This window comes from Ricinus communis, chromosome 2 (assembly GCF_019578655.1).
Source record: "Ricinus communis isolate WT05 ecotype wild-type chromosome 2, ASM1957865v1, whole genome shotgun sequence".
Classification (NCBI taxonomy): domain Eukaryota; kingdom Viridiplantae; phylum Streptophyta; class Magnoliopsida; order Malpighiales; family Euphorbiaceae; genus Ricinus; species Ricinus communis.
Genome location: NC_063257.1, coordinates 7,461,807 through 7,477,648, shown reverse-complemented (window position 1 = coordinate 7,477,648; position 15,842 = coordinate 7,461,807). Strand labels below are relative to the sequence as shown.

At 36.6% G+C, this 15,842-nt stretch overlaps 2 protein-coding genes across 2 annotated transcripts; both read left to right on the top strand.

Annotated features, from left to right (window-relative positions):
- The first annotated feature begins 241 nt into the window (after positions 1-241).
- Positions 242-8,022, top strand: LOC8270981 (DNA topoisomerase 2-binding protein 1-A). Its single transcript, XM_015719929.3, has 17 exons — positions 242-850; positions 952-994; positions 1,379-1,500; positions 1,702-1,809; positions 2,444-2,588; positions 2,669-2,760; positions 3,379-3,472; positions 3,609-4,086; positions 4,297-4,439; positions 4,636-4,985; positions 5,240-5,407; positions 5,850-6,140; positions 6,261-6,674; positions 6,752-6,796; positions 6,873-6,955; positions 7,313-7,403; positions 7,579-8,022. Exons 1-17 carry the CDS (start codon positions 671-673, stop codon positions 7,654-7,656), a joined length of 2,925 nt encoding a protein of 974 aa, XP_015575415.1. The 5' UTR covers positions 242-670; the 3' UTR covers positions 7,657-8,022.
- A 652-nt stretch (positions 8,023-8,674) lies between these two features.
- LOC8270982 (NAD kinase 2, chloroplastic) lies at positions 8,675-15,014 on the top strand. The gene is made up of 8 exons (XM_002520266.4): positions 8,675-9,375; positions 9,688-11,634; positions 12,866-12,987; positions 13,083-13,224; positions 13,319-13,543; positions 13,793-13,867; positions 14,364-14,465; positions 14,560-15,014. Exons 1-8 carry the CDS (start codon positions 9,136-9,138, stop codon positions 14,761-14,763), a joined length of 3,057 nt encoding a protein of 1,018 aa, XP_002520312.2. The 5' UTR covers positions 8,675-9,135; the 3' UTR covers positions 14,764-15,014.
- Positions 15,015-15,842: the final 828 nt, after the last annotated feature.

The following is a 15,842-nucleotide window of genomic DNA, read 5'->3' as shown; positions in this document are numbered from 1 at the left end:
ATTTACTCATCTAATTATGGCATGTCTACCGACACGATATACGAATTTGGCTGGCAATATTTATTTTTCTTTTCATTGAGAATAAAAGAATTTTGATTAAGGAATAAGAATCATACAAGCTTCAAGTTCTACTTAAGGTAGAATGGATAGGGGGGACATCCATAAATAAAATTGTCGGAAAATAATGTAGATTAAAGATTTAACCTTTTTGCTCAAATAAATAACATTAATATGTTATAAAACTAGTATAGCTAAATCCAGAGTGCTGCCCTTAAAAGGCAAAATGAGAGAGGTGAGGGTTGCAATGGATGAAAAATAAAAAGGAAAAAAAGAAGAAAATTCCTATCATAAAATAGACAAATTGAAAGTTTCAATCTCAATGTCATTATTCCTGTTCCATTATATCCCACAAGAAAACGGCAATGTCGTTTATGATTACAGCCATCCCTTATCAAACGATGTCGTAGCTTTAGAATCGATGCCCGTTGATGCCTTGGCGCGTTTTCTTTTTCTGTTTCCCCAATTTTTATTACAAAAAATTAAATCCCCCAATATCTCCTCTCAATTCAAAAACAACCTAGACTCACTCACTCACTCAACTCAGACTGCAAATCCACTCTATTCCCAATATTAATAATAACAAAAAGAAAAGAAACTGAAGCAGTAAAAGATGTTGAATACGAAAACATTCAGAGGAGCTAACGTGTTCATGTCGCGAAATCTTGTGCCGCCGGAAGTCTTCGACGCCCTTCTCGATGCTCTCAGACTCAACGGCGCCCAAGTACTTCTCTGTTGCGATCCTTCTCGCAATGGCCCTAACGATTACCATATCATCTCCTCTCCTGATCACGTAATTGCTAACACTTCCCGCCATTTCCACTTTCGTTTCTCTTCATTTTTGCTTTTTATTTTTTTTATTCATCTTTTTCTTTTCTTTTTTATCTTTTTCAGGAGAAATTCGAGGATCTTAGAGCTAAGGGATGTAATTTACTAGGTACTTTTTCTTAAAACATTTTTTACTCGAATTTCATTTTTATTTTTATCTTTTTTATCATAGGTTGTGATAGTTTCGAGATTAACCTGATTGAAATTCAATATATATATAATTCAACTTCACTTTGTTTGGAAAGTTTGAAAATGCAAGATCTCATCTACGCAATTCTCATGTTTGGAAACCTCATACTTGCTAGAATTCAGTTATTTCGGAAGGTATTTTGAAAGAAAGAAATTATATCAAAATTACAAGATTTTGCAAGGACTCGTCAATTGGAATTTTGCACATTTTTTGTCTTAAACAATGCCTTTATGTTCAAGATCAATGATGTTATTATTATTATTATATTTTTAATAATTGCGGTCTCATGTAATGGCTGGGCAGGTCCTCAGTGTGTGCTTTCATGTGCAAAAGAACACAGGACATTGCCTAAACAAGGTTTCACTTGTTGCCTTGCAATGGATGGTGTTAAAGTTCTTGCATCTGGCTTTGACATTGATGAAAAGGTTCTGATTCTAGTCTTTCTCTTTCTATGTGTCTTCTTCTTTTAGCTTCATTATGAGAAACCTTGTTCTAATTGGGTCTATATATACATATTATACGCACATATGCAGATACAAAGAGTTCACTAAGTTTACTATTTAAAGAGCTAAGCTTGCAGTTATTGACTTCATTGACTTTTTCCAATGCCTATAATTGTGAAACAGGTTAAGATAGAAAAGTTGGTAACGGCAATGGGGGGACAGTTGCATACTAAAACATCTTTGGACGTTAGTTTTGTCATTGTAAAGAATGTTTTGGCTGCAAAATACAAGGTTTGATATGACACTTGAAGATGGTCAATTCGTTCTAGAGTATTTGTATTGTCAATGAGTAATCCACTTAGCTTCCTGCTTGATTTCTCTTTTCCTACCCCATGTTGAATGCATGTGTGTGCTAATATGCCCAACTTTGCTTAGAGTGTTATGGGCGAAATTTACTTGTATGTCTTGGATTTATAAATGATAACTGTTGCACCTTGCTGAGCTTGGTTTACTCTAGGTAGTTTAGTTTGCTGAATTAATTTTGATTTTATAAATGCACCAGCTGATTTCATTAATGCTCAAGTAAGCTTATGCGGGTAGAGGACTTGCTACTTTCTATGTCAAGAGATTACTTTATGATCTAATTCCAGCGGAAGTACTATTCCCTGTTGTCATAAGATAACGTTTATTAGCCAGCGCATTTTGAGAATCTAATTTTCTTTGCACAAGGTGGCCCATCCGCAAGGTTTGGGCTCCTGCAGATACCTTTGGGACTTGGAAGTATAAACCTCTTACCACTGCACCAATCTGCTTTATGATGCTTGAAGCTTAATGTCCTTGCTGTGGAGATATGGGATATTTTCTATTAGTACTTTGATGAATAAGTACCAGATTTTAAAACTGTTTGTTGTGTCCTCGTATGCAGTGGGCTCTAAATATTCTGAAGAAACCAGTTGTCACTTGCAACTGGTTATATCAGTGCTGGAATGAGCATCGTGTTGTTCCTCAAGAGTCATATAGGGTTCTTCCATTTTCTGGATTAATGATATGTGTTACCAGAATACCTGCAGGTTAATATATAAGGTATCTCTTGTCGTCGCTCTTAATCATCTATTTCTGTTTCTAATGCCGATTTGCTGGGTGCTTTCAGATGAGCGGAAAGAGATTGAAAAAACCATTGCACAAAATGGTGGGAAATATTCTGCCGAGCTGACGAAGAAATGCACACATTTGATTTGCGATATATCCTTTTTATATTCCTTAAGAAATGCATATGCTCCCGATTGGGATTTTGCAATGTCAACCTCTCTCTGAACATGTGCCTCAACTTTTACATTAATCTTTATCACCTTTCCCTTTGCCCTTTTATTAATTCTTTTTGTAGAAGTAACAAATCTTTTGAGATATGTGGATCATTGCATAAATTATAGCCATCCATGATTAACTGTGGTGTAATTCTTTTTTTAGAGCATATAGTCTTTCTTGTTTTCTATTGGATTTCTGTTCAAAATTTTATGACTTCTTTGAAGAAAAGAAAATATACTAGCTATAGGTGAATGCATATGCAGGTTTCCTTAGTAACCAAAGTCATCCAAGCTTGACGCATATTGTGTCTCGAATCTGTTAACAACATTTATCTGTTGCCTTTGTAACTGTTGCATGTGGAAATTGTAATATTATCTAATGCTGAAATGCTTAAGCTACTTCCGCTTCTTTTGTGCCTTGAGGTGACAGATAATTAAGCTCTTAAACTTCAACTATTTTCCTGCAAATTTCTTCTCTGCACTTCCTCAAAAGTTTTATAAGGTTTCCAAAGAACTGATTAAGGATGGATGCCTTTGTTTTATTGACTGCTCGTAAGCTCCTGAAGGTGACAAGTACAAGGTTGCTCAAAGGTGGGGCCACATTCATATTGTAATGCGAAAATGGTTTGATCAGTCTGTTGCTAGGAGAGGTATGCTTTTACATAGTGGTATTCTATGTATTCCAATACACATGCTTAAAATATCTTAGCTCTAATTCTTCATCCCTAAAGGATTTTAGACATTTTACGAGTTGTAGCTGACATTGAACTTATCTTTGATGAATAGCATGTCTTAATGAGGAGTCCTATCCTGTTCAGGGTGGTTCTGCATCTTCCATTAAAAAGAGTTCCTCAATGGCACAGCATATTATTGGAAATTCAATATCTGTGCCATCTGCAGCACCTGCAGAGTCTAATTTGCCAGGTTTACCTGGTGCAGGGGTTTCTGATCTTGATCTGGAACCTACTCTCTCACAGAACATGTCTTCTATGTTTTCTGATCCTCCTGTCTCTGTGAAAGAGTGGGATAATGAAGTGCCTGCAGTGCACCCCACCAATGAAACAAACCTGGATGGTTGTGTTGCCAATGACTCTCAATCTGAAGACAGTGATTTATACTTGTCAGAGTGTAGAATATCACTTGTTGGTTTTGAAGCTTCTGAATTACGTAAATTAGTGAATATGGTGCGTAGAGGTGGGGGTTCCCGTTATTTGTCTTTCAATGATAAATTGACACACATTGTAGTCGGAGCTCCAACGGAGGTGTAAGTCTTCTCTAATTTATGCATTACCAAATTTAATAATGCTTTTCTTGGTTATTTTCTATTATGCTCATCTATGTAGATGCTTGTCAGCAATTCCTTAACACGTGTTGGTTAATCTCTCCATCTCTCCAGTAGGCTTAGTGAACTTGATGAATTATTTTACTCAATTTGCTGATTCTGGATTAAAGCCATGCTTATATGTTCTTGTAGTGAAAAAAAGGAGCTGAGGGGCCTTGCCGCTTTGGGTGTCATTGATGTGGTTAGACCTACCTGGCTGGAAGATTGTGATCGTCAAAAGAAAGAAGTTCCTGTTATCAGGCAGCATCTTGCCTATGATCTACTTCTTCCTAAAGGTGTTTCTAATTACTTTTTGATGATTATCTTCCAGTTGCTCTTTTGACTGCTTTATCTCCTTGTATTTGTGCTACAGATTTCTTGTGATGGTCTTGTTTCTTATTTTTTTCATTTTATTGATTTATATTTTCATCGTTTAAGAATTTTGTCATGCCTGCTGATTTTTTCTCTTTACTCTTTGTTCTGATAACATAGATTCTATGAGCTCCATTAAAGGAGCTGTAGTTGGTATGAATCAAGGTAAAGTCGCCAGTGCCTTTTCGAGTATTCATTCTGATCAGTTACTTGGAAGTGCAAACTTTGGCAATGGGAAAACATCGTCATTGGAGAATAGCAGAGAAGAGAAACCAGAAATCTACATGAGTAGGAGCATATCTCTGGAAGCGACTGTGAGACAGTCCCAGCAGAACATATTTTCCATTGTTAATGATGAAAAGAAGAGTGGAAAGAAGACACAGCCTAATTCCAGCTGTCAAAACCAGAAGCCATTAACTGTTTTTAAGGGGAAAATATTTTGCTTTTCAAATTCCTTTCCTGCAGATAGGGTAAGTAGTCAAAATTAATATTTTATGTTGCTGTGACTTTCTACGTGTAGATGCTGGATATTGATGCGTCGAAATGACTCCTCTTATGCCTCTCAGCTTTAATGGTGTATTTTAGTCTGTTTAAGCATGCTGTATTTCTTGTTTTCTAGTATGGTTTTGTGCTACAAGAATGCAATCTCAGTTTCTAAAATTTTCCATGCAGTTTCTCACAATTATACTCAGTTGTTGTCTTGGTTTATCCTTTTTCCTGACAGAGAGCTGAAATTATTGAGTGGGTGAGTCAAGGGGGAGGGAAGATGGTGGAAGATCACACCAAAAAGAATGTGAACTTCACTATTGAATGCCATGGCACGATACCAAGGTGCATGGGTGGTTCCCAAACTACTTATGTATCCAGTCACTGGGTCCGGTCTTGTTTAGAGGTAATACTTCATTGACTTTTTCAACCTTTATTTTTATAGAAGGAGCGATCATGGGAACTTCAGTTTGCATTTTAAGATCTCCTAGGAAGACTCTTTAGGTTTGCATCAGATATGTTTTCCTGATCAAGTTATAAGTTTATAACTTTTATACCTAGTTAGTGTTTAAGCCTTTTTTACAACTTGCAATCATGCATGGCATACTTTTTACCATCATCTTAAGTAACGTTTTGATTACTCAAGTTTAATAACTGAGGTAGAATGATCCATTCTTGTGCACGTTGCTGCTGCAAAGGCTGCAGCTGCTCTCTGTTCTTTCTATTTCTATCTTCAGCTCGCGTACCTCTTTTAATTGATAGTTTCTGTTAAATGGTTATTTTGTATGTATAAATATCTGCTAATCCAGTTTTCAAAAAATTGCTAATAAATATTACTCTTATTGAAGGATGAAAGCTTGCTGGATGTTGGTGGCCATATTATATATTCTCCATTACCCTGCCAGATTCCTTTGCCTGGTTTTGAAAACTTCCGGTTTTGCATTTCACAGTATGAGGAGAAAGATAGATTATTATTAAGAAATTTGTGCTTTGTTCTTGGGGCTAAGTTTGTGGAGAAGCTTACTAGAAAGGTCACCCACCTGTTATGCAAGTTTACCAATGGACCAAAATATGAGGCTGCTTGTAAGTGGGGCATATGCTCTATTACATCTGAGTGGATTTATGAATGTGTTAGGCAGGTATGCTTTTTCCAATCTTCTGTGAGTTTCTGTGTGAGTGTGAGTGTGTATGTCTTTTTGCGTACAATCATTAGCTTTGACCTCAGAAAACATTGGTGAAAAATCTGCACAATTTTGCAGAATGAAGTTGTTGCACTGGATCGATTTCGTCCAAAAGAAGTTACTTCTCAAGACCAAGAAGCAGGATTATGCACTGTGAGCCAGTTTCCTACTCAAGCTGCTCGAATGATATCTGGAGAAAATCCATCTCAATTAATAAGCCAGTCACGGGACCTGAGAAGCGCACCAACTCAAACTGGCAGTATTGGAATTTTTAGCTTTGGGGAAGATGCCCAAAAATCTACGAAGTACTCTAAAAAGGCAAGGCTTTTGAAAAGTGATGATCAGGAGGCACAGCTTAGTTTCCATTTAGATGACCCCGTTTACACTATTAATTCCACTAGAGGCAATGACTCAAAAGATACGGCAGGGTCTTCTCATGGTGTACCAGATGTTGCTGCTGCTATTGAGGACTTGTTGGAGCAGACGAGCAAGGTTAACTTATAGATGATTTTCAGTTGCTCTTTGATATTTAGTTTATTGACTAATACATGCACCTGATTTTCTTATAGATTCATGATCAGAAGTCGCTGGGGAAGAGTGAGTGTGATAAAAATGTATCCTTTTTCTGGTTTTCTTTTTCATATTAGATATTCGATGTTTGCTTCTGTTGAATCCCTGACGATAGAACAGCTATATCCATCTGATCCAATACTTGGTGAGGACCACGGGGGCTCTCACTCTGTCATTGGAGTACCCAACCACTGGTTAAATAGGTAGCCTTGTTATTTATGTCAAGCATTGATATTTGCAATTTTGCATGAATCTGATTTGTTCAAATGATCACTCAAGTGTTGGATTTGTTTCGGAAGTAGCTTTTCAGTAAATTTATTCCTGCAATTTGATGATAGCATGATTCCCTGCTTTATTCTACATTTACCAAAACTTAGTTAATCATCCATTATATTGAGCTTCGCAAACTTGTAAACAACAATTTAACTGAGCATTCTAATTAAGATATTAACAATTTGTTAGTTATCTTCCATTTAGGGTTGTCTTTTCTCTCTCTCTCTCTCTCTCTCTCTCTCTTGTATATTCCATTTGACTTCTATATTATGCTTATGTTTTTTCAGAACTGGGAAAAGAGATGATTTATCCAATCCTTCTAGAGAAGTAAACAGAGGAGTGTATGATAATTTCACTGAAACTCAAACGGAGTCTCAGGTTCGTGCTCATACTCATTTGTAATTATAGTTAGCTGCATGCATTATTAAAGCACTGACTGGTTAGATGGTTAAAGCTTCGATTGGCTAGTTGGTTGTTATATGTTCTATGCAGTGCATTGCCTTTAGGTGGATGAATTTCATTCTGATGATAGTGATTGATGTTGTCAAAGCAGGTTGTTCTATATGAAGAAGATTTGTCAGGCAGGCAAATGATTATAGACAGGGTTCGAACCCGGAGTAGCATGGCGTGAAGCAATAGGACAACTCCCTGCATAAGTGAAACTTGTGCGACAGTAGACAGAATACATTTATTGAGATGAAACTTTGATGCAAATATAGGATTTTGCCAATCAAGGTAAAGTGTCTTTTGACCTGCATTAATTTAAGTATCATCCTGGGGAGGATGGACAGTAAATAGCAGATAAGGGTGAGATGGCAACTGTAATCAATACCCTAGTTCTTCAGAGTCGCTTACCAATTACTATCCCATGTATGCAGCTTGTTAAAGAACATCTTACAGGTTGTGAAAGCCATTTCATGTATTATATATACTCTTTAAGTACACTGTAATTTATTGGTTCAGATGGTCACAAGTGATTTTGCATTTGAGATTTCAACATTCTGCTAGCACAAATCAAAATAATATGAACCCAATATGAGAATACTGTATTGATTCAGATAATCGCAAGCCGTTTTGCATTTGAGAAGATTACAAGTTACAACCAACTTCTCCAAGCACAGACCAAAATAAGATGATCCTAAATTGGAAAACCAACATTTTCTCTAGAAAATATGAAAATACCAAACATAAAAGTGCAACTTACACACTCCATCTAAATATCAACTACTCACGTAGATTATGAAATTGTAATGGGCGGGAAGCAGGTGAATTGAAAACATGCCAACATTACTGAAGCAGCTTCACTATGAAATGATGTTTGTTATGGGTTTAGTTTGATTGCTGATATTCTTTAGTTGACCATCTTAATCCAAATCTACTGTTCTGAATGAGTAATACCATAAAAATAAAATTAAACTTAAAAAATAAAATTAAACTTAGTAATTATTAGTAAAGATTTATACATAATAAAACAAAAATGATTGCAGAAACTAGCAGGATTTAAGATCTTAAATACAAAGCCTACTAAGCCTATGGGTGCGTCTTGCTTCTTGAATGTGTACGAATGAAAGGTTTTCTGGTTGAACAGAAAATGTATTTATAATATGTATGTATGATAAAACCTTTTTTTTTTTATATCTTCATTCATTTTCTTACTTTTAAGGAAAACAAACAAAAATATAGAGAATTCGAGAAACAAAGCTCACGCTAACGCGCGTGTACACCACACCACATGAAAATAAACCTCACAATCACATCAATGGAACCAGATCAGAAAATCAAAAACAGTATAAATTTTGAAAGAGAATATAAAAGATAAAGAAAAGAAAAAAAAGTAGAAATGAGCCAAGAAAACCCAACACCACAAGAAGCACCAATTATATCCTCCCTTCAAAGTTCCAATAATTGTACACTCCACCACCCGCCATTTTCCTAACGATATTATCCACACAACACTGACATTTCTTATTGAAGAAAAACATCACTTTCTCATCATCCAAACACAGTACCCTTCTAAAGAAATACTCAATTCTTTCTTCTTTTATTTTTATTTTTATTTTTTTTTCATATTTTTTTACCGGCCCATATATTATTAAAAATTTAATTCCATATGGTGGCATGTCTCTTCTTTTGCCACGTGTCCATCCTCGATAAAATGTATCGGTTATCACCGGTCACCGGAATATTACCCTGTCTATGCTCTTACAAGCTTAATAGAGAAGCTAAGTTACTGGGTTTTGGGTTTGGATTTCAGCAGCAGAAAGAGGAAGTGCTTAGGAGAAAGCTTAAATTTGTTGCGAGTGCTGAGTTGTCAAGGGCTTTTTCTCATAATCTGGATTTGGATTCTCAGGTTATTATCATTATTATTTACTCTCTTTCGCTATTTCTTTGATTGCTTGCTGTTTGATGAAATGCCTCGCTGAACTGGACTTCATACTAATATTTGATAGTTAAATCTGCGATTTTTTTCATTCTCTTCTTTTCCTGTACTTCCGAATTAAGGGTATTTTGATTTTTAGAAAAATAGAGTGAAAATGTGGGGGCAAAGTTGAAGTATAGCCTTTGAATTATTAGAACTATTCACAATTATAATAGTATATTGAGGCGTCTTCATTTCAATTTAATTTTGATTAAACTGACTTTTGTTTATTCTGATTGGAAGATTATCCAGCCTCATGATCAATCACAGTTACCTTGGATTGGTCCAGTACCTGGGGACATTGCCGAAGTTGAAGCATACTGTAGAATTTTTAGAGCAGCTGAACGGCTTCATGCTGCATTAATGGACACATTATGCAATCCAGTAACTGGGGAATGTAGTGTTTCGTATGACTTCACGGCTGAGGAAAAACCAGTTTTAGAAGATAAAATAGTGTCTGTTCTTGGTTGTATGCTATCGCTTTTGAACAAAGGAAGAGAGGATGTTCTTTCTGGAAGATCTTCTATGATGAATGCATTTCGTGTCTCGGATGTAAGCATGATGGAGGATAAGCTTCCACCACTTGCTACTTTTAGGAGTGAGATGAAAAGGTGTTGCGAAAGTTTGCATGTTGCTCTTGAAAACTATTTGACATCTGATGATGACAGAAGTTTGGATGTGTGGAGGAAACTGCAGAGACTGAAAAATGTTTGCTACGATTCTGGCTTTCCCCGCTGCGAAGATTACCCTTGTTATACACTATTTGCAAATTGGAGTCCTGTTTATTTTTCCACTTCCAAAGAAGAAATAGCATCCAGAAATTCTGAAGCAGCATTTTGGAAGGGTGGTCAGGTTACTGAGGAAAGCTTGAATTGGTTACTAGAGAAAGGATTCAAGACTATCATAGATCTTAGAGCGGAAACTATAAAGGATAACTTTTATCAAGAGGCTGTAGATGTTGCTATTTTGTCTGGGAAAGTTGAATTGATTAAAATTCCTGTTGAAGCTAGGACAGCACCTTCAGTGGACCAGGTTGTGAAGTTTGCATCTTTAGTTTCAGATAGCACCAAAAAGCCCATCTATCTTCATAGTAAGGAAGGAGCATGGAGAACTTCTGCAATGATCTCCAGATGGAGGCAGTACATGACTCGCAGTGTCTCCCAGCTTTTCATTCCAAGTGATATCTTACCACAGGATACAAATGAAACCAGAGATTTACTGGCACTTTCTGTCATGGATGAGGAGCCCCTCCTAGAACAGAAAAATGGATCGCTGGAAGTGGCTTTGGATAAAATTCATGGTTCAAATGGAGCATCTCATGATGTTGTCTCTCAACCTAAGAATGAAAGAGGCCAAAGCAATGATGAGGCTTACAATGGCCTTGTTTCTCTTCAGGGTTCAACATCTGTAGAAGCAGTTAGTGAGGAAAGATCCTCAACAAACATCTACAGTGAAACTGACCCTCTCAAGGGTCAAAGTCCTCCCTTTAATATCTTCTCAAAAGCAGAGATGTCCAGGTTTTTTAGGACTAAGAGAATATCACCTTCCACTTACTCTAACTATCGGTTTGGTAAGTTCAAAAAGCCACCTTTTCCAAAAGACACACATGGTAGGATTGTACAGGCAAGTGAGATTATGGACATTGAATCCATGCCACGGCTTGTGGAGAAGAAAAGACCCAATGAATCAGCTAGTAGTAAAAATTCATCTCCAAAACTTCAGACCTCATCTATTGATGGTCAGAAGCGTCTAGACGGCAGTATTTTTACATCTGTTGGTTCAAGTTCAAATGCATATAGTGAAGTCAAGAGAAATTCTGTTCTTGATATTAATGTCAGTACCACTGTGAGTGACAGCTTAAAGAATCATGTTACACCAACATCTTCTGGGGAAGTTCATACAAAAAATGGAGCAGCCTCATTAGGCTTCAGCGATGATGAGTTGGGCTCAATTGAAGGAGACATGTGTGCTTCTGCAACTGGTGTTGTAAGAGTGCAGTCAAGAAGGAAAGCAGAAATGTTTCTAGTGCGAACAGATGGATTTTCTTGTACCAGAGAAAAGGTCACTGAATCTTCCTTGGCCTTCACTCATCCTAGTACCCAGCAACAGATGCTTATGTGGAAATCAACACCAAAGACTGTATTATTGTTGAAGAAGCTGGGGCAAGAACTAATGGAAGAAGCTAAAGAGGTATTATGGAAAAGTCTCAATAGTTGCTAAAATAGTTCTCCCTTATCTTAAGAAGTCTGCGGATATTATTTTTTCTTTATTGTTGCTGTGTTTGATAGCCAATATGTGAATTCCAATTATCAGACTTAATAGTGCATGCCCAACTCCAGTTTTTCTGTATGTAATATAATCCTTCTCCGCACTGGCCTAAGTTTTAGAGAGAGGAGGGAACTTAGGCCAATGTTAAAAAGGCATAGTCACTCTGTGCTATCAACAGTCCTTGACTGGATTCCTTGACAGCTTATATAAAATTGGAATCAATCCCTCAGCTTTAGATCCTGACTCTACGATGAGATTTTCTAACATTCATTGCATCAAACTTTGGGTATAGGAAAGCATTATAATCGACCAGATCGTATCCTAATCATAGGATTGACTGTTTATGAATCTCTTTAAACTGGGCTTCTGCCTCATTTCATCAACAAATGTCATCAGGGTCACTTTGGCCTCACCTTTCTAGTTTCCATATGGGTTTTCTCAACTCAGGTATCCATGGGTATCTCAAGAAGGGGATATAAAGAAATAATTTCTGGACTAGAAGATAAATACTTAGTTTGAGATGAATGAATGTCGATTTCTTGACCACCATAACTTTGTCCTTTTCCTTAAGGGGAGAAATTAATAGCTCCATCTCTATGCTTGTGCATTCTTATTTTTGTAAGATTGTTAATACATATTTTATAAGTCTACTTCCTCTAGCTATGGGGTTTTGATTCCTTGAACTAGTTTAGTAGAGTGCACGGAGTCTTGTGCATGAACTCTAAAATTAGGGACCAAACAATCCCGCCAATCCATGATCTTACTGGGTCTTATTTTCAGGGAAGGGATATGTTCTCATGGGATAGGTAGTTAAGTTGATATCCCGCCCTTTTTAATTTGCATTGAAGGATATATGATTAATTTATTTATTGGTGGCTGCGAGTACTGTTGAGATAATTTTGTTTCCATTTATTAATTCTAATGTATTTATTGGTGGGACCAAACAATCCCACCAATCCATTATCTTACTGGGTGTTGTTTTCAGGGAAGGGATACGTTCTCATGGGATAGGTAGTTGAGTTGATATCGCACCCTTTTTAATTTGCGTTGAAGGATGTATGCTTAATTTATTTATTGGTGGCTGTGAGTACTGCTGAGATCAATTTGTTTCCATTTATTAATTCTAATTGTATTTTCTGCACCCAATGTGCAGGTTGCCTCGTACCTGTATCACCAGAAGAAGATGAATGTTCTTGTCGAACCTGATGTTCACGACATATTTGCTAGAATCCCAGGGTTTGGATTTATTCAGACCTTTTACAGTCAAGACACCAGGTAACATAAATTGTGATCCAATGAGCAAATGTATTGTGTTCCTCGTGTCATGTCTCACTGGTAATCTGTGTATTATTTTGTTGCCCTCGATGCAGTGATCTTCATGAGAGGGTTGATTTTGTGGCATGTTTGGGAGGAGATGGGGTTATACTCCATGCATCAAATTTATTTAGAGGTGCCGTTCCTCCGGTTGTATCCTTTAATCTCGGATCTCTTGGTTTTCTCACCTCTCATTACGTAAGCTCTGAGTTCACATCATATCTACTTTAAATGTATTGCCTCATGAATAATCATTTGCTTGAGTCCTGGCTTTTCTTTTATCTTGATACAGTTTGAAGACTACAAGCAGGATCTTAGGCAGGTCATCCATGGGAATAACACACTCGATGGTGTTTATATAACTCTTAGGATGCGCCTACGCTGTGAAATCTTTCGCAATGGTAAAGCAGTGCCTGGGAAAGTGTTTGATGTCCTGAATGAGATGGTTGTTGACCGGGGTTCTAATCCTTATCTTTCTAAGATTGAATGTTATGAACATGACCGACTTATAACCAAGGTGAGGTAATATGTTTCAAATCCTAAAAGACATTTTCTTAAACATTTTGGAACTTTCTCCTCGAGTTTAAGGGGCAGAATTATACTTGTTCTTCAGGTCACTGCAACTGGAATTCTAGTTAGTTGAAGGATTCAGAAATGGCTATTCATGCTGCATTTCACTTGTTTATAAATAGATAAAACACATAAGAAATTCTCATATCTTCTCTTAGATTTCCATGCTTTGTATAATGAATACCTTGTCTTCTAGGTGCAAGGTGATGGAATCATAGTGGCCACACCTACAGGAAGTACTGCTTACTCTACAGCTGCCGGAGGTTCCATGGTAAGCCTCCCATAACAGTTTCGGCCTGGTACTTTTCATGTTATTATTAACCCCTTAAATCTGGAATTTTTACAATTGATTAGTTCTCTCCCCCCTTTTTTCTTCCATAGTTTTATTTTATTTTATTTTATTTTAAAAGTTAAATGAAAATGCTTTAGACATGGAAATAAGTAGTACACATGCATATATGTATGTACTTTAAACTTGAGTTGGGCAGATTAAACCCGTTCAAAGATAAGCTTCCTTTATTTTATATTAAAAGATGTTGATATAATGATTTCTACAAGTTCTCAATGTGTATTATTACATTTTATAACCTATGAGTATATCCTATGAAAAAAAAAAAAATAAGGAATGGCTTATTTAAAATAGCTAGAAGTCTTGTCTTTCCTTGAAATGTCGTGAAATATCTCCTCTAGAGTGATCTTCTGAAGCGAATGCTGAAGTTATTGCATCTAATTATTTTGATGGGTAAGCATCATATACTGGAATGCAGGTGCATCCAAATGTTCCTTGCATGCTATTTACCCCAATCTGTCCACACTCTCTTTCATTTAGGCCAGTCATACTTCCAGATTCTGCAAGGCTTGAATTAAAGGTAATTTAAAGGCTTTGACCTGGACTTAGTGATCATATTCATTATAGTTGTATTCTCAAACAGCTGATATTATCTTTTGTTTGAAATTGAACAGATTCCAGATGATGCTCGAAGTAATGCATGGGTTTCTTTTGATGGCAAGAGAAGGCAGCAACTCTCAAGAGGGGATTCAGTCCGGATATCTATGAGCCAGCACCCACTTCCAACAGTCAACAAATCTGACCAAACAGGTGATTGGTTTCGCAGCTTAATTCGTTGCCTGAACTGGAATGAAAGGTTAGATCAGAAGGCTCTTTGAAGGTTTTGATAGTGAAAGAGAGGCGTACATTTTCGTTTCAGGACTGAGGTTTGTGTAAATTACTGTACAGACTGTAAATTAGAAAGACCACAGAAAATTATACTAACAATGAGTAAATACTGTTCATCATAACATAGGCTCCCAAGTGAAGTTAGGGTTTGCCATTTTTTTTCCTCCTCTGAAGCATTATAGATTGTATAACATATACCGTCAATATAATTGTTTATGATAAAATATATAAACTTACAGCACTTCCAAATCTAAATTTGGTTGATCAATGCTTGTTTTCTTGTACAAGTTTGTTATTTTTTTTTAGAATTATTTCTGCATGATAGGGTAATTCGTATTATGTAGGAATGTCTGGGAAAGAGGGAGGTCTACCTATATAGGAATACTGGCGGGTAGATACGTGGCAAAATGGTTTTATTATTTTATATAGCTCATTTTGTGCTTGGCTTTTAGGTACTTTTTAAATGCTGAAAACTAGAGGCAGGTTAAAAGGTTCCAAGTTGGACATGGATGGAAGAAAAAGTAGTAATGAGCATGCTATGACAGTAGGGTGTACATTGAATTCTCTTGACAATGTGGTTATTGCCAGATCAGTATGATACATGCAGGAATATTCGAATAAGTATAGAAACTTGCTAGTCCTCAGAGTAGGATTACTTCCTTTCTGTGAGCAATAATTTACAGGTCTGAGCGCATGGTAAACCTACTAGTTTGTGGTATGATTTATTTAGATGAAAACTGTGAACATAAGACTTGATTCTGATAGAACGGGAAGGCGTGTTTGCTTTGTCTAGCTTTATTGATCCCTCCTCTTCTGCCAAAGTCCGTTACTTGGCCAGCTTGTTAGGTCAACAATAATAACCACCACCACCAAACCTTTCAATAGTGTCACCTGTTATCTTCATCGTTTACCCAACTATTGAACAGACATTTTTACAACCTTGATCTCTGTATTAAAAGTGAACTAGGTAACCAAGTAGATTTTTTTTTTTTGAGAACAACCTTCGTCACCTTCGGTTGCTATCAATTGATTTTTCTCCTGGAGAATCCTTGGGCAGAAAGGATTAGAC

What these genes read in the sequence shown, in the direction of transcription:
- LOC8270982 (XM_002520266.4), top strand. Translation starts at nt 9,136, where the DNA reads ATGGTGGCATGTCTCTTCTTTTGCCACGTGTCCATCCTCGATAAAATG. An exon ending in ATCTGGATTTGGATTCTCAG is followed by an intron (nt 9,376 to 9,687) that starts GTTATTATCATT and finishes TCTGATTGGAAG; the next exon opens with ATTATCCAGCCTCATGATCA. An exon ending in TAATGGAAGAAGCTAAAGAG is followed by an intron (nt 11,635 to 12,865) that starts GTATTATGGAAA and finishes CCCAATGTGCAG; the next exon opens with GTTGCCTCGTACCTGTATCA.
- LOC8270981 (XM_015719929.3), top strand. Translation starts at nt 671, where the DNA reads ATGTTGAATACGAAAACATTCAGAGGAGCTAACGTGTTCATGTCGCGA. An exon ending in GGGTCCGGTCTTGTTTAGAG is followed by an intron (nt 5,408 to 5,849) that starts GTAATACTTCAT and finishes CTCTTATTGAAG; the next exon opens with GATGAAAGCTTGCTGGATGT. An exon ending in TTTATGAATGTGTTAGGCAG is followed by an intron (nt 6,141 to 6,260) that starts GTATGCTTTTTC and finishes ACAATTTTGCAG; the next exon opens with AATGAAGTTGTTGCACTGGA.